Below are 18,136 nucleotides of genomic sequence, written 5' to 3' on the forward strand. Positions count from 1 at the left end.
AGGAGGCACTTGAGAGAGCAGACAATAATTCTCACCCTGTCTTTACACAGGGAAACATAAGATAACTGGACAAAAATTATACAAATGCTACTGATACAACAAAGGAAATTTGCTAAGGGATTAAAAAGAGCTAGCGTCATCAAACCAGTGTGCAAGGAATATGGTCTGATTTTTGTATGTCCTGGAGTTGATAGTACATGTATAAAGGAGATAAAAGGTTGTTATGGTAATAAGGGCACAGAATTAACCTGACAAAAGAGTTAATGCGTAGAAATATTATATAACAAGCAGCAGTGGGATTTATTTGGAATGCAGATACAAGGAAATGGAATGAGTCAGAAATGACTGCTAGGTCACAGGATGAGCAGAGAGAGCACAGAGGTGCAGTGAAAGAAAAAAGGTTCATTTTTTACCAGATGAAAATGAAAGTTCTTGGAATGACATCTGGAAGTTAAGCAAGTGAGACATCCTGTGATACATGTCTGGGCAGAGAGGCAATTTGGGAAGGGGGAACAGCTGTATCTGGTCAGTGAAAAAGCAGTAGCTGGAGCCATAATGTGTGCCAAGATCACCAAAAGTGAGGGTGTTGTTGATGTCACATATGTCAGAAACATCATAGCTTTAGTGACTGTTTCAGATGCCTGAGTTTTAAGCCAATTCAATTTTTTTCCCATGTTTGCTGTGTTAAAACCAGGTTTCTTATTCATATAAATAAAAAATAGAATCAATAATTCCGTCTACATTTAATAATCCTTAGTTTGAATGCTACCACTGATCAGCAAACTAACTCTTTTTTCTGGTTCCTGATATCCTGTAATTATCTCTGGTAAGAAAGACTATAGCTTTGGCTCTGTGTCGTTATTTTAGGCTATGTTCCTACTAGACTAACAGTCTTCATGCTGAATTATGAACCATGCTCCCATAATGCTTCGTTTCTTATGCTCAGAGCACAGCTAAACTGTGTGTGACCTTTGGATTAGATAACTTTCAAAAATTGCAGAGTAAGATTTTTTTCATCTGTATCAGAACTTGGATCTGTGTTGAATGTTTTGCACTTTTGATGCTTCCTCTTTCATGAATCTCAGACAAATATAATTTGGTTTGCATGCTAGATTGATGGTATTTTTAGATGTGCAGAAGGAGATTAGATAATGCTGCATAGCAGGATTTTAAAATAAGTTCTGCAAAGTACAAATTTCCCTATCTAAAATAGCATCCAGAGTTGCTTTCCATCTTCTGTCACTGGAATATGAAGCTAACCAGATATTTGGTAAGCCATAGTTGTGTTATTGATTATCTGTGGTCGTCTTAAGCTAATCAGAAAAAAAAAAGGGCTGATTTTTGAGTGAGGCTTCAGATTTCTACTGGTGTTGAAACTACTGGTCAAGAATTTAACAAAGAATGTTACTACTTTTCCTAATAAATAAAGTAAATTATAATAAGTAAAGAAATGGCTGTGAGCAACTGGATACCCCCTTTTTTAATTATTTTTAAGTGTTGACTGGGTTTCCTATTACTCTTTGCTTTTTGTTAAAACAGAAATCAGCCATTATGGACTGTCAAGGCTAAATGTTGCCTGACTTCAAAGGTAAATGATACATGTCTAGGGCCATCAGGGAATGCCAGTGGGAGTGGTTCACCTCATCTGGCGCTATCCATCTAAAGCTGTGAGTCCAGCCTTTGGGTTCCTTTCCTAGTTATCAGAGCTAGCCCCACCAGAGGTGGGTGTTTCAGGTGAATTGTTCTCCGGAGTCACCTCTTTGTTGCTGCTTCTGCTGGAGAAATGCTGGGTATGGGTCAGGGTGAACAGGTTATCTCCAGCTGGGTCCTTTCCCCAGCAGTCGTCACCACTCTGCTCTCCTCAGACCCTGATCATGAAGTGCTCTTGCAGATCTGCTGAGATCAGAGGGGCCACCTGGCCATCAGCCCTGACCTCCTGTGCTCCACAGGCCACTGGAGAGCACCCTGCTGCCCCCAAAGCAAGACCCAAACTTGTACTGTATACCTTCTGGAAAGGCAGCCATTTTCTGATGTCCTCAAACAGGCTGGAAACCCCATGGTTCCTTGGAGGGCTGTCCAGGTGATGAGTTGGCCTGACTTAAACAAGTGTGCCCTAATTCCAGTTTGAGTTTTTCTGGCTTCAGCTTCCAGATACTGTTTTTTTGTGACGGCTTTGTTCTCTCATTTAAACAGTCCTTCAGAAGCTGGCATCCAAATTCAATGCATGATCAATGAGCAAGATTCCTGGCAGGGAAATGTATTTAAGCATTTTCTTTATATTTCCTTCACCACTGCCCCCAAGGAAAATTAGGCATAGGCCACAGTCACCTCACCTTGAAACCTCACAGATGCTCAGGCATACCTACAAAGCAAAATGCCAACCAGTGTATTGGTGTGCTCCTATGGAGCTGTCTGCACAAGAAATGCTACAAGGGCCTGCCACTCTTTTTTGTATTACCTATAAACACCAAATCCAGCTCGGAAGCTAAGTCCTTTGTCTTGATTTTTTTTTAATTTATTTAATAGTTTTATGACCATAACTAACTCAGTGTTTGATGAGGGGGATATGGCTGTAGTTACATACTCTTTGTGAGGCAATGATCTGAACAGCTGAGGCACAACATTTTGATTAGTAGTGACAGACATTGCTCCTTTAATTTGAAAACTGCAATTCGTCTTTTTTGCCCACGGAAAACAAACCTTTTGAGCATTCCAGACCTTCCTCACATCCATACTTTCTCACAGCTACTGATCCCGTCAAAAAAGGAGCAACAAAGTGTCCCAAACAAAATTTCTTTGAACTGTTTTCATTAATTCAGTAGTTCCTCACCTTTAAGGACATGGCCATGTAATGAATAAACAGCTATTTTCAGAATAGAGAGTTTTCTTTCAACTACTGTGGTCACCAGAAATGGCCTTACTTCCTGATTCTTTTCAATTCCCTTGTATTTAGCTGAAACTAAAACTATTAGATGGAAGCTAGACGGAGAGCTTTGAACATCAATTCTGTGATCAGCTATTAAAGCAGTCCAATTTCAGCTGTGTTCAAACACTGCTTTCCTGTCTTGTCTGGGAAGTGCCTGCCAATTCATTTTTCTACTCTTATCAGCAAAGCCCATATACTGTGCTCATGTTTCTTAATATAAAACACAGGGAAAATCCTCAAGCTGTCAGGAGGTCTGTTAGCTTAAATACAGCCCACATCTTTGCTCTTATCCCATTGCACACGTTCATTTGCTCTCTACTGAAAAAAGAAGATCTACCTACCCATGATCTTGCAAAGTGCCAATCATCTGAACTTGTCAGATTTTGATGAAAGGCTTCTTTAAATAAAGAATTTTATCATGGGTTCAGTGTCAGCAGCTGTACTTGATTTTAAAAGTATGTTTTGTTAAAAAAAGCATCTTTGAAGATGCAGTCTATTTTCAGCTCTGTAATAATCACAGCAACCTGATTGGGTTCGGTTCCTCTGTGTTTTGGATGACAATCTAGTACAGAGAATTGTCCTGGTGTCCATCAGGATTTATTGCATGTATTGAGGCAGTCAGTGTTTGAAATCAATTCAAATCCATTATAATTTTGTTGCTTTAAAAAAAATGCATGTCTACATTTATAACAGGGAATAGTAATTATATCTTCCCAGCACGTTAAAGCAGCATGTCTGTACCTTGCTTAGGCACAGTCCTTCCTCTCAGTATTACATAGGTTAAACATAAATTTCATCACAAAAGGGAGAACAAAATAATAAACTGCATTCAGTTTTTATCACTTTCATTACATCCCATGGCCTTCCTACTCTCCAGGCATAATGGTAGGAGAACAAATGGTCTCATCCTGAAGGCTGCTCACCTGCCTGCCCTTCCCCACCTGCTCTATACAGCGTCCGTAGTTAACCTTTGGCGAGTCATTCACACTCACTTTTGGGGACTTTCTAATTCTGTTGAAATTGCTAATACTTTGTTGATCTGGTATGCAGCCCCTTATTCCCTCTCCTTCCCAAGACGTCAATGTGCAGAAAGTACTTTGTAAAAAAAGAGGATTATTAATTGAGTAACAGTATGATCTGTTAGTTAGGGGATCTGTTATTCAGGGCAGAAGTGTGGGTGTTTCTGTGGTTGAGATGCTGAAGATGTTTAGGTCCCACTCCCCACTTGACCAGTGGCTTTGGAAGGTGATAGGCAAGACAGACTTCTCTCCATCTTTTGAACAAGCAAGACAAATCTCGCTGATCTAGCAGTCACTTGGCCAAGCTAGCATGAGTCACAACAGGCTGCCAAGAAATGAGACGTGTTAGCTCTGGTACCTTACCAGTGCATGATTTCTGGACTCAAGTGCTTGAGGCCACAGACAGCAGAACAGGCCAACCTGCCTACCTCCAGCTGTGGACCTGCAGCCTTGCTTTCTCCGTGTCCTGCTCCCCATCAGTAAATAAGTGATTTCAAAAGGGAAAGGACTATATAATGCCACTGGTAGTTTTTCTACTGATATGTTACAGAGCCTTGAGCAAATCAGTTTCAGATTCTCCATCTATACAAGTTTGATGATGCATATCTTTCTATGCAACATGCTGTGAGATTTGGGAAGAAAAATGCTGTAGGAGAGTTAAAGAGTTCTTAGTCTTAACTCATTTGTTGTACCTAATCCAAACTAATATTTGAGCTTCAGGGCAGAAACTGGAAATTAATATCTCTTTTGTTAAAGCGTTGTAGGCCTATCAACAGCAAACTAATGAAACAAAACAGAGGATTTCCTCCCCTCAACCTGCACCACCGTGCTAGTGCGTGTATGAGCTCTTACACAGCAACTCAGTCTCCAACAGTGGGCTCACAAAGCATGCCCCTGCAAGCTGCCATCCTCCTCAGCTTTTTCCAGTCCTTGGTTTACATACTTACACTATCACAGAAGACTAGATAGAATGCAACAACATATCCACAAGACCATTTTCAGGGAATCATAGATTCATATAATAATACAGGTTGCAAGGCAGCTCTGGGGGTCATCTAGCCCAATCTCCCATTCAAAGCAGGGAGAATTTTGAAGTTAGATGAGGTTGCTCAGGGCTTTGTCCTGTTAAATTTGACTGTCTCCAAGACTTCTGCAACCTCTCTGAGCAACCTTCTCCAATGTTTAACCACTCTCAGTATTTTCTTCCATATACCCAAATAGGATTGCTTTTGTTGCAACTTGTGTTCATTGTCTCTTTTTCATCTTCTTTATAACCTACAACCCTCTTTTTTAGGGGTGTCAAAATTATTTTGCCTAGATAGAATTTTTTCAGAAGTCTCTTATATGATGTATACTTCCCTACGAAATAATTGTTTGGTTTTTTCACTTTATTCACAGTAAATTCTTAAGAAATTATTTAAATTGAGGCAGAGATTTTTAAGATAAGCCAACAAAAGTCAGATTCCAGAGAAACTCGATGGGATCTGACACATATTTTGCGCAAGCTCCATTCATGTCCTTCTGCCTCCCATAGGCATTTCACTTTTGGACCAATTCTAATGATATGTTCTTCAGAAATTTCAAATTGCATAAAGAATGTTCCTTGTTCTTTAGAGCAGAAATATTATACAAGTGAGAGAAGGGGCAGAGCAATTCAAATATGTATGGGACTAGAAAGACAAGCCAAAGGAAACATGCTTGATAATTCACATGCAAAGGAGCAACCCTGGATGTGGTTAGGGAGCTGCGCAATATAAAGATACCTGGTGTAGGAAATAATCCAATCTGTCAAAGCTCCAGGACAAACAGTACAGCAGGATGTCACAGAGTGGAAAGAAAAAGCTGGAAGTAAAACAAAAATGTGTCCAAATTAGTGCTGGTCAGGGCCATTAAGGGTTGTTGGTGCCCTCAGGGCCCCAACGCTCTCACCCTCAAATCTCTAATAGCATTTTCTAATCAATGCATTTCTGTTGATCCTCCCAGGTGCTGAAATTCATCCCTGAGGCTGGGCATCCCAGAAGAAAAGGCAGAACCAGGAACAACATGGCCTTAGTAGATATACAGCTGGATCACCATGAGCGTTGTGATTGTATCTGCAGTTCAAGACCACCCCGATAAAAAAAAAAAAAAATAAAAGAGAACACCAAGACACACTAATTGCAGCTTACCGGACGTTTACTTTTAAGCAGGATTGCTCTGAGGACCTTTACTCACTAATCATTTGAACTTTGCTACTAGCCTGCCTTTGCAATTAGCAAAAACGATCGCTGTGTTTCAGCATAGCTGTGCTGATTAGTGCCATGGCAGCTAAAAAGGTATATCATAGATTTATGTATCAGCATCCAAGAATATAGGATTATGGTTATCTGTAGCTAGATTCTGAGGGTTGAGATTTTCAAAGGTCACTTATAGTCCTTAGGCATACAATACCCACTGAAATGAAACACCAGTTGTGTAGGTATTTGTGGTAGCTGGCAATCAAATAGCGTTGTGTTTCTGTTTCTCGCTCACTAGTTCCTACACTCAAATTCTGCTGCCATTTCTACCTGCTCAGCTCTCCTGACAGTCAGTAGTGTTTTGTGGGTATAAGTGAAGAGAGAATTTGAGCCTGTATGAGTGTAAAATGGTTTGTCCCACTCTGAGAGGGAACTTCCCAGTGTTCCCACCCAACAGAGTGAGATGTAATGAGGAAAATCCATCACTACATGAAATAACACACCAGTAAAGTCAAATCTCACTGTTTGTGCTCGAGCAAATTGTGCTGAAATTAGTAGATGCTTTGCATAAGCTGGGACACTGGTGGCAGTAGAGGTGTGCGGACGCTGGTACTTTTGCCACGGTGACTCCACGGGAGCCATCGTCCAGGCGCTTCTGCAAGAGGGGGCTCCTGCCAGGTCCCCAGGAAAATCCCTGTGGGCTGGGACTGGTTCTGGTCTCTACCTACCTGGACTGGACTCCTGCCCCTTGCCCAGAGCCGCCCACAGTTGCCCAGGAGGAGCCCCCTCGACATGAAAAGGGAGAGACAGCCCTCCCCCTGCATCCTCCTCGCTGCAGTTTCAGGAGTGCTGTGTTTCCCCAAGCAGGCAATGAAGATAGGGCACTTGTTTGTTGAAAATATTGATTTGTTTTGCAGTTGTGTTACTGGGAAACAAAACTGTGCTTGAGATTTAATTATCGTTATTTGGTTTGGGGTTTGTTTGTTTGTTTGTTTTAAATATGGATTATTATAACTTTGTCATATATGCATTAATCTTAGTTATCTGAGGTTAGTTGTCTCATTTCAGTTCTGTGTATTGCCATGGTTAAACTGTTGACAGTGAATTTCTTTTTGATTGCATTTTGCTGAGGCGTATTAACTCATTAAGCAATGTCTGTCTGTCATGGAAAATGTGCATCACTTATTAACTTCCAGAAGAATATTATTAAACACCACCTCATAATAAAATAAGCACTTTAAAAGCTACAGCATAGCTTCCTATGCCTTTTAAAATATTATGAAGTGCTCTAGCTGAAAAGGGAAAAAAAAAAAATCCTTCCAAACTAGCTTTAAAGGTTTTAAAATGCTGCTCCAAAAGTGTAAAATACAGGAAGATTTAAGTCTGGCAAAGAATTGTAGTTTTGATCATGAATGTAACAGAGGGAATGGGGCAGCACATTTAATGGCTGATGTTTTATACTTAATAGCAGACATAGGTTGCATTGGTTCATCTTGTTTGTGTTGCCTCTTGCGTTTCTGTCTCTCTGAAAGAGCAAAGTAGTTTGACAATAGCGCATTATAATTAGTGGAAACTGGCATGTGCTATAATATAATATTGAGAGCCTTTAAGCCAGTATGTTTTAGCAATCTACAATTTTGTTATAGAAGTGCCCTAATGTTCTGACTTACCCTCTTTATCAGCTCAAGTATTTTATAAATGCTCTTTCATAATTTTAGCAAAACTTACTGAAACAGCCCTTAGAAATGTTGTGTTACTTTCTTTCCTGGACTTCAACCTTTGAGATTCAAAATGTGTGGGGTTTTTATTATTTATATTAATTTTTCCTCTCTGGCTCCCAGATGTCTATTTAAAAATGCTCCTGAATGCTGACTTGGGAAGTGATTCATCATTTTTCAAAGCAATTCACGTTAAAAGAACAGCACTGTAACCAAAAATTGCCAGCTTCATTTCGTATTTTAGGACTATTTAAAGAAAACGTCATTCTTTTTCTGTCTCTGGCTTAATAACAAGATTGACCCAGCCCTTCCATAATTTTTAGCTAATTTTGGAAGAAATTTGCATGCGAGACTTTGGCAGTACTGATTTTTTTTGAGACAGTGCACTCTAATGTATATTCCTGACTGAATTATGCCCAAATTGTGCCTAAGCACTCTCGCCTTGTGGTTAGCATTGGTTGTAGGAAACATCAGTTTCATATGGCTTTGTGCTTTGAGTGGTCCTTTAATTCCCATTCCCCAGGGGAAAATGTGCACCAGGCATCCGCTGTGCCTGGCATCTCCCGTGCACCTCTGCATGTTTGCCCAGTCTCCAACCTGAACAGCCGTGTCTCGGGGGCTGGTTTCTACACCTCCTAATGCTGGGGATCCAGCCTCATCTGGTGAGCCTGAGTTACCCCTACAGGCAATGGGGAGAGAGGGTCTCCCAAAGTGTGCCTTAGACCCCAGGTTGAAATAATCCAACATGGGAGCTTTTCTCTCTCTATTTTGACTATGTAGGGAGATTAGAAATCTGATTTTAGCATCTAAACGAGATACACAAAGGTAGATGGTATGAATACTCATTTTAAAGACTGAACAGCTAATAGTTTAGCTAACTGAATTAGATAGAGGCAGCAGTGGATGCCAGGGTCCAGCAGAAAAATTCAGCTGTAAAGTAAAAAGAGATTGGTATAATAGGGATTATCCTCTTGCTTAATGTTGGGGTTACTTTCTTAAATAGAGGCTATACTGGTCACAAAATTTAAAGTATTTCTCCTGGGACACTTTGTAATCAATGGAACCATTCACTGCTTCATGCTGCCATCTGCCATAAAGACAGTATGCTCCAGGCCAGTGCAGGAGAGTTAAGGGTGAGCTTTGTGTTGCAGTGTGGGAATGATAACATACATGTCAACTAAGCAAAACTCCCAAAATCCGAAGCCCCAAGCTGCATTGACCCTGGTGAAACCAAATACAAGCAAAACTTTTCCTTTTTATTTATTAGCAGAAATTGCAGAGATGTTTTTCCACACCTTTATTTTCTCTTTTGTCTATGTAATAATTGGTATGTTATTTACATATTGTTGTAATTTAAAAAGCAATGCTATTAAAAAAACTAATCATCTAGTTCATTTTTATTGGTGGAATTGGAACCCCCCAAAATAAATAAATTTTCAAAGGAAACTCAAAGATTCCTAATTTCAAACCACTCACAGCTTTTTATTTACTGTATTCTTCTGGGATAGAGCCTACTTTCTCAAGTGCAATCTATATATATTTTTTTTGTTATCTCAGTTAAATGCAGCTTTTCTAGCAGTATTTTTTACTTTATGCAGTATGTAATGTGTCTTGATAAAAAAATAAATACTGCTTTTGAAAGAAGATACTGAGTGATTATTCAGAATTCATATGAACTAAACCCCATGACTTACTGGAGGACATTTCCACAACATGATACCATCCATGCTAGGTCTACTTGTGAATTTTAGCAGTCATTCCCAGGAGCGGCAGGGAAGTACCAAAGTGCAGTTTTGGGATAATCAAGTTTGAACCCCTGAGCTGGAAGAGCTGACAGCTTCCTTGCGAAGCAGCAGTGACAGTGGCACAGCATTTCAGATAGCCGGATTAGGGCACTCCCCCGGGCTTGGTGCTGGTCTCAGCCCCTGTGGGCTTGGCTTGGCTCCAGCAGAGATGTCCTCGCTTGTCCTACTGAAGCTACTCCTTACTGGCAAAGGAGGCTCCTGGTGGAGCTCCACATCTCACCTGAACCTGGGCAGAGCTAAGCAGCCAATTGCTGTGTGCAGGGCAGCGGGAGGAACGTAAAGCCTCTTGAGATGGGGAAATTTAATCTACCGTTGTGAGTTCAGGCATTTCCCCCAGTGCTGGCAGAAGCAAATTTTGTTGTGTTGCATCTGGAACATAACTTTCATAGCTTTGATAACTAACTTTCAATTTAAGGTTCTTGTGCGAAGCTAAAGCCTGCCTTAGTCCTTCACTGGATCTTGGACTGAATAAGAACATGAAATTTTTGACAAATTAGAATTAGTTCTTCACTAGCTAGACACCCTGACTAATAGGTGAAATACAGATAGCATACAGTCTGGCTTTGCAGCCTGTGCTCATGCAGCCTGTCCTCGTGCATGTTCGCCTTGTTCTGTACGGTAATGTCACTGACTTGAAACAGTCATTCGTTCAGGTGAGCATATTTATCTCCTTTGGTTTGATTCTTGTTACTCAGAGAAAGAATTCACTTTTTTTTTTTCTTTTGAAAAAGAAAAGGCAGTCAGAAGAGACATTTGCTAACAAAGGAAGCAGTTCTCTTGTGTACAGTGAACAAGGACATATTTAGTGGGTGGAGGAGACATTTTTTGCCCTTCAGACATGCACTAAATACACTGTAGACAGCAGCTCAGCAACTGCTAAGTGTCTGAGGATGGCATAAAACTCCTCCCATCTGGCATTGCTATGTACCTATGCAACTAATGGCTAGCTAACATTATCAGTTTGTCCTTGTGCTCACATGAGTGACAGCTTTTATAAATCTGCAACATGAAAAGTAGTTCTCCATCTCTTCAGCTGAAAAAGTATATAGTTCCTGAGGTCATTCAGGAACTCACCATTACCTTTTTTTAAAAATAATGTATTTTTTCAACATTCTTCTTCCCATTTTTGAAGAACACAGAATCTTCCTCTAGCTGATTTTAAGAACTGCAGCAGCTGTAAAAATGCTTCCCTGCAAATTCATTTAAGGTTTCCCTTGCTTTTTTCTGGAGTGCATTGCCCAGTCACACCGCTGTAATGCGAATTCAACAGATGTACAATTTGTACTTATTTTTCCAGGGACTCCAGTGCAGCAGCCAAAGAAAATGCAGAAATTAGTATTCTGGTCTCTCATTCTAGGAACTTTAACTTTGTTTATTGGTAGTCTTGGTCAAATATGCTGAAATACATAACATTTATAATTTATTTGTTCGTTCATTGATGGGCCTTGAAAATCTGCCTTAAGTGTTTAAAGTGCAAATTCGATTTTGCATTTCTTTTCAGACTTCTTCAAGAAATGGGATTTCCAAGCCATCAAATATTCTGCCATGAATAGTAGGAAGTATTCCAGGTTTTAGACTATGTTCTAAAATGGATTTGACTTAAGACTTGGTCTGAAATTCGTTTATAGGTAGCAAAAATCATATTTCAAAACTGAATTTATAAAACCTGATTTTTGAAATGGAGTTTCAAACCCTCATTTATGTGTTGCTTATAGAAAGTTGCTGTGGCACAGACATGCTTTAATAAAAATGGAACTAGTTACGTAATAAGAGTTACTGTATTAGATGGTCCAATTTCAAGCTGACAAAGGATTTCTGCTTCAGTTGAAAGAATTTCAGTTTCAGGACCAGTACGAAGAGAACAAGATAAAAAGAACTGGGTACCTTTCAAATATCTTTATATAAAGGGTGGTGACATAACAAAAAAACCCTTAACTTTTATTCATTACATTTTTATTAGATAATTAATAAGAGCAGACGTCTTAACCTTTTTGGTCTGTGTTTGAGTTTGGAGAGTATCATCTCAAGTAGCAGATGCACTGAAATCAGTTTACCCTCTCCACGTGAAGGTCGTCTAGAGAACCACTGTTTGTATCCATACAATTTTGTCCAATCTTTCTATTCACTGTCATAGTAGTAGCCTTTTACCAAACAAAGAACAAACAAATCAATTTGGTTTGGTAATACGGTATTTCCACTTGTACCTAGTATACGAAGAAAGATGATTCCCTCCCCCAAAATGAAAAACTATTATGCATTGAAGAATCACAGACCGGCTGAGATGGGAAAGGACCTCTGGAGATGGTCTTCTTCTAGCCCCCGACCTACCCAACATTATCAGTAATAGATAATTCAAGGACCAGACAGAGCCATGTATCTTATGTGGTGTGAGGAGAAGGGCCAAACATCCCTGCAGGAGGGTTTTTCCCCCAAAACTGTAGTAAATGTCTGGTTCATTAATGAAACAGACACAACTTGTTAGCTTACATGACTAAAGGCTTGTTCCCGCACACAAGAAGAAGCAGAGGGCCACACTGGCACAGGAGGGAGCACCAGTCCCTTCATCAGACCAAGGGAGCCCCCAGCCCTCTCTACCCTGGGCTGCCCTGGGGAGCCTCAGCCCATGGGTCAGGGGACACCCATCACCATGAGCCAACGGGAGAGGGTCCCCATCACCCCACAGACTGCAGGATCACTGCCAGGGAAGTGGGAATCACTATGGGAAGGCAGGGGAAGGGCATTTCAAGATTGCACAGGACTTACTATGGGATGTTCCAGGAAGGATAGGGAAAGGGAGGATCAAGGTGTTTTGGGAAGGAACGAGTGGGAAAACAGCGGGGTAAGGGGATGAAAAGGGCCGGTCATGTGCAAGCAGGGGCTGGTCAGTGCAACCTGCCTGGCCGTGCCCTGTGTGTGACCAGCACATTCTGTCCTGACCTCTCACTGAACCCCATTTCTAGCTATTTTCCCAGGCAAAGGGCTCTATCTGGTGTGCAGGGGTGTGTGGGGGTCTCAGTGACAGCCCCTTAGGTGGAACTGGGGGCCAGAGGCCTGTGTGTTCATGGTATCAGTGACTGGAGAGATCTAGTTGGCTGCTGGAGGGACCAGAGGGTCCAGATCAACTGCCCAAGGGTCTGGGGGTCAACTGAGACCCACCTGCACATGTGTGTATGTGCCTACGGGAATACGAGTTCAGCCCCACTGCCGGCTGGTTGTGGGCACACGGAGCTGCAGCAATTTCAACTCCGTCAGGCCGCCAGACTCAGCAGCCACTAACGCCATTCAGCAAGCCGTTACAGGGGAATCTTCCATAAATTGTGAAAAGATTGGAAACTGCAGTATTTCACAGCTTCCAGACAGATTTTCTCATTAAGTCATAGGAAGGCAAATTGTCCAGCTTTACTGGAATATATAGGCTGGGCTGCAGCACAGCCCCCAGAGCATCCTCCCGAATTCAGAGAGCACCTGATGTAAACAAGGCCTTCATTAAACCATTCTGATACCTGACAGATGGCATTCATTGCAACGTTTACATCAAAATACCAACCCTTGGATTCTGTTGCTAATTTATTTCAAAAGGTCAGGCAAGGATTTGTGTGCCCTCAAGGAATCGATTGCTTTATAGGAAGCTGCAGTTTCAGTATTCAAATAACCCCACATAGGCAAAATGCTGCAATTTTCCCAGTTAAACTGTATCTGAACACCAATTACCTAACTGATTATTAAATGAAGATAAGCCATGCAGGCTTCCATGAAGAAGACTAATTGTTTTTTTCAATTAAAATGAAGACACTTGGGTCCAAATTAAGACTCTAACAAGAAAAGGTAAGCAAATTAGTTTCACTGAGAAATGCAGCTACTGCATACGTGAAATCTTCAGGATTGAACAATGCAGGCTAAGTCAATGTGAACAATGCAGGCTAAGCAATTTTAATAATCAAAATTAAAGTATCCCTTAAAAAGTCCTTCTGCATAAAGCTAATTCAAGGAGCAAATGAAAACTAGCCCTTGCATTTTAATATTACTAGCCGATTGCACTGAGCTCTGGCCAGCGTCAAGTGCTTTTTGTTTTATCTGAGTATATAAGTACTTTTGTCTGACAAGCATTTTAACAAGCCATGCAACTTTCACCAAATACTAAATTGCTTTCTTTGCCCTTCACAGCAGTGCCTATTGGAAAACAGGGACCAGAGAGTACTCCCTGCATAGAGCAGAGCTTACATGGACATGCAAATATCTGCATTAAGGAAAAAACAAAACCATGTTTAGAATGATTTTCATATAGGCTGACAAAGTTTTCTTGTTCTTGGCATGTGTTTAAAGACAACAATTTGCTTTTAGACTACAAAATACAATGTTGTATATTCCTGTAGGACCCTACTGAATAATCAGCAATGGCTACAAGTTGGCAAAGTGATAACCCATCTATAAACTATGTTTGTGGGTCATCTACTAAGTGGACTGTTATTCCCATTGATGCCTCCTGGCTTTTCCACTGCATTATGACCCTCTAAACTACAGAGTGTCTGATACCTGATGACAATGGCCTTCAGGGGCATACAAGTAGACAATCAACTGGTTTGATGAAAGAAGCAACCTGACATAGGACCTTGTTTAGGTTATAAAACTGAAGGCTAACACACACTATTGATATTTACTCTCTATAAAACCTGTGCAAGCTATATGACTATGTGGGTGCAGCATAAAATAAGCAAAAAGTTGCCTATAGATAAATGCAGCCTGGAAATTTAAAAAGACCATGCTAAGGCCTGTAGCTTAGAGAAAACTCATGGAGACTGCATGGTCCAGAACAACTAAATTATCTGGGTGGTCCTTGAAAACTGCCAAGGACGTTATGAACTTTCCTGACTGTAGAGCACCTGATACAGTACTGAATAACTGAGAAACTTGCTGTACAATAGTGTATGATGTATTAAACTGAAGTTGTGAGGTTTTTTTCCAGGCTCAGAAATTTTTCTGAGCAATTTCGTCAACTGCATTTGGTTCCAAGAAGTTACTCCTCCTCCATTTAACCCAAAATGGAACAATCCTCTGATCAAATGCATCTTGCTAATACATCTGTGTATGTATAAATATAGCTGTGTATGCATATATAAATAACATATATATTACACATATATTTTTTTCATATACATGTATATAGGCTTTTCTAAATGTTTTAACTCCAAGTTAAAAACCAGCAGGAAAAAGTTTAAATCCTACTCCATCAAGATAAAATTCATCAGCAGGCAAAGAGAAATATTATTTTTACACTACAGCTAAATTTTAATTATTTTCAGGCTTTTAATACAAGTACTATGCAAGACCCTCTCATTTTTCTCCTAGTCTTCCTCTTCCAGGCTTCCACTACTCACACAGGAAATTTTGAGGTCTGCTCAGTGCTAACAGAGTTACTGAAGGTTGTTAGTCATAGTTCATTGAAACTCTTCAGCAGAATTTCTTTTTATGAATTTTGCAGTTTTGCTTCTTCTGCACAAGTCTTGTAAGGCTGCTAACAGCCATGCTTTGTCTTTTGGGTGTTTAAATCTAGAAGACATCAAAGAAATGTGCCTTTGATGAAGAAATTCAGTGCATAAGAAAAGAGGAAATGCTACATATACCTCTGCCAAGGTCTTTGAATTAGGCATTGCTGTTCACCTCAGACATCTTTTAGAAGAACCTAGAGGTCTTACTGTCTCAAGATACTAGCAAAGCCTAAAGATCTTAGGGAAATGGTGAACTGCATGAAAGCCTGAACATCCTCCTTACCTCATTTCATGCACAAGGGGCAACATCTTGAGCTGTAACTCCTTGAACACCTTCTAGCACTATTATTTTCATCCTAGGTGATAACTAGTCTTGGGTTCATAGGGCCACAACCTACATAGAGACGAAGACTTAAAACAGTTATCCAATATGTACTAAATCAGCCTTCACTTGACAGAATGGGGAAAGACACACAGAGGATGAATGATGAATATGAGCCTTCTTTCCTCTAAAAGTGGCAAGAAGGTTAGTCTGGCCTAAAGAATCTTTGCTTCAGTTCTATGTTGTGATTGTGCATTACTTTTCAGTTACTGGCACTGGAAAATTAACTGGGTCTTTGGCCTGGAAACCTAGCAATGTTGAGGTGTCTGATAAGACACGGGATTCCTCTGACTAAATGCACATCTCTGGCCCAGCCTACATCCCCTGGGAGTCACAGGAGAGAAACAGATCCATGCAGGACAGCTTCCCTGACCGTAACGCGAACATCTAAACCAGGTCAGGGAAGGAAAACAGAGAGGAACAAGTGCTCCCTTGCCAAGATCGTCCAACATCCCAGGTCAGTGCAAGTGCTATGGTTGACCCATCCCAGGTTCAGTTCCTGATACATAACAGCTAACTAGCAAGTGGTACCACAAGGAGTAGGGACTGGTGATGCACAGGGAGAGCAGCTCATATGAAGTAATACTGAAGGGTTAGTTTAAGTCTTGCTTTTGTTGAAGGTTGAAGGCTGGTCCCAGTAGACACATTTGTAGATGGAAAGCTGAGTAATTGGGCTGAGGGTTCACCAGTAACTAAACACATCACTCCCTGGGCTTTGAAGTAAGGTCATCTAGATTTATTGTTCCTACTTGATTAGGTAAAGATTCTCCACCTCTTCCTTCTAACACAGTGTTTTAACATGCTATAGTTACACAGATTTGAATTTAAATATGATATTAAATACAGTTATACATGTTAAATATGGTGTTGATATAGCGTTTATAAGACCAGAATGCAGAGATAATGGCATACTTTGTAGACAGTAAGGTAAATTTAAGCACAAGCACACTATTGCATTGCAAATAAATCATTTTCCTCATTGCAGAAAATGAGTAATACAATGCTATTTATTCACACTGCCAATTCCAAGGCAGTGTTTGCCAACTATACTATGACGGTTACATCATCCATTACTTCATGCTAAAATCTGGTGAAACTAAAAATAAATGATAGATCACTGCAAAGTCCTCTCCCCTGTATGTTGGCAAACAATAGTCTCCGTTCGCTTCCCAGTGACGACTGAAAGGCAGGATGCAATGTAACAAAAAAGTCATGAAAAACTACAGAAAATGTAAACTTCCTGTCTATTAATTGCGAACTGTTAGGACAGACTGAAGCATGGGCAGTTATAAACTACATTCCAACTAATAACAGGAAGACTAAGTTCCCATAAAAGAATTATGACAAGAGAATGTACAAGTGGCTGGGAAACCTACCATTCCAACTTTGTTTGGAATTCAGCTGAAATGGATGGAGTGATGCAGAGGAAACTGTACAAGTTCCTCTTTCCTTCGGGATGGATGGCAGATGGATTTATCATGCTTATAGAGTACTAATTCTTTTCAGGCATACAATTCATATATCATGTCATTCGTGGCATGGATCATTACAATTGTTTCTAGAGAATGTTCTATAGCAAAACCCCAGCTCCCAAGCTTAGTTTGGGCACAAGCTCACAACTCACAGCTTGATATTTCTAACTGTTACCTCTAACCCAACACAACTGCTTTGCTCCACTTTTTGTCAGCTCCCCCCATATCAGGCAGTGTTCGAAAGCAAGATTTCATTTCACACCCATCTCCATATTTTATTTTTTTTCAAATTGGATTCACAAGATAACTAATTCTGGTCTACAAAGAAACAATTATTCTTTCTGTTGTAGTTCTGCTGATTATTTTACATTAGATCTTGAATGCAATAAAGATATTTTGGTGAAATGACAGGGCAAACCTATCTGTGCAATTCAGAACAGCCATGCTTCCCCTAAGCCAAAGTTTTCAGCTTGTGCTGAGTATTTATTTACATGCATCAATGTGATATCACCACAAGCTAGAAAAACATTCTAAGTGCCCGCATCCAAAAATGAATACAAATCAGGGTTTCAGTTTCCCCAGCTTTCCTGATGTGTGATATTAGTTGGAAAATAGTGAAACTTAGAAACTGTTGTGATATCCTTCCCACAAATATTTATATTCTGTAGAGGTTTTCCTGAGAGGGCAAAGATAAAAATCTCACCCAAAACCATTTGTCTGAGAAAAACACCTGAATTTTAAACAGGTTCATTTCTAACCTGTGTACGGCAGGTGATTTGCAAGCCCTGATCACACCTACTGTCCCTGCAGTGACCTTGCTCAGTCAAACCTCATTGGCATTGGCCAGTGCTCACTCATGAGCAACGGGTGCCAATAAAAACTGCTGGAAAAGACTGAACTGAAGAGCACTCAGGGAAACTGTAAATATAACAGCAGTAACGACAGAAAAACTAGCACTCACAAGATTTTAATTTTTTTTTAAAGTGACATAGAAGTTCTGATTCTGGTTTCAGAAAATTAAAAAAAAAAAAGCCAACACAAAATGAGATATTTATTTATCTGGAAGCTGTCTAGTCTAGCTGATTACAAATTCCCAGTCACATTAATGGACA

General features: G+C 40.3%; 1 protein-coding gene across 3 annotated transcripts in view; it reads left to right on the forward strand.

The window, feature by feature from the left end:
- PDGFD (platelet derived growth factor D) overlaps positions 1–9,325 on the forward strand; it is a 147,511-nt gene extending 138,186 nt beyond the window's left edge. For all 3 annotated transcript variants that reach the window (XM_009476846.2, XM_087758990.1, XM_087758989.1), the window contains one exon: positions 5,929–9,325. In XM_009476846.2, the coding sequence (XP_009475121.1) occupies positions 5,929–6,063 (135 nt within the window). In that variant the 3' untranslated portion in view covers positions 6,064–9,325. The remainder of the gene's footprint in view (positions 1–5,928) is intronic.
- Positions 9,326–18,136: the final 8,811 nt, after the last annotated feature.

The sequence above is a fragment of the Nipponia nippon genome, unplaced genomic scaffold, assembly GCF_047370975.1.
Source record: "Nipponia nippon isolate SJK-2023a ecotype South Korea unplaced genomic scaffold, ASM4737097v1 scaffold_2, whole genome shotgun sequence".
Lineage (NCBI taxonomy): Eukaryota > Metazoa > Chordata > Aves > Pelecaniformes > Threskiornithidae > Nipponia > Nipponia nippon.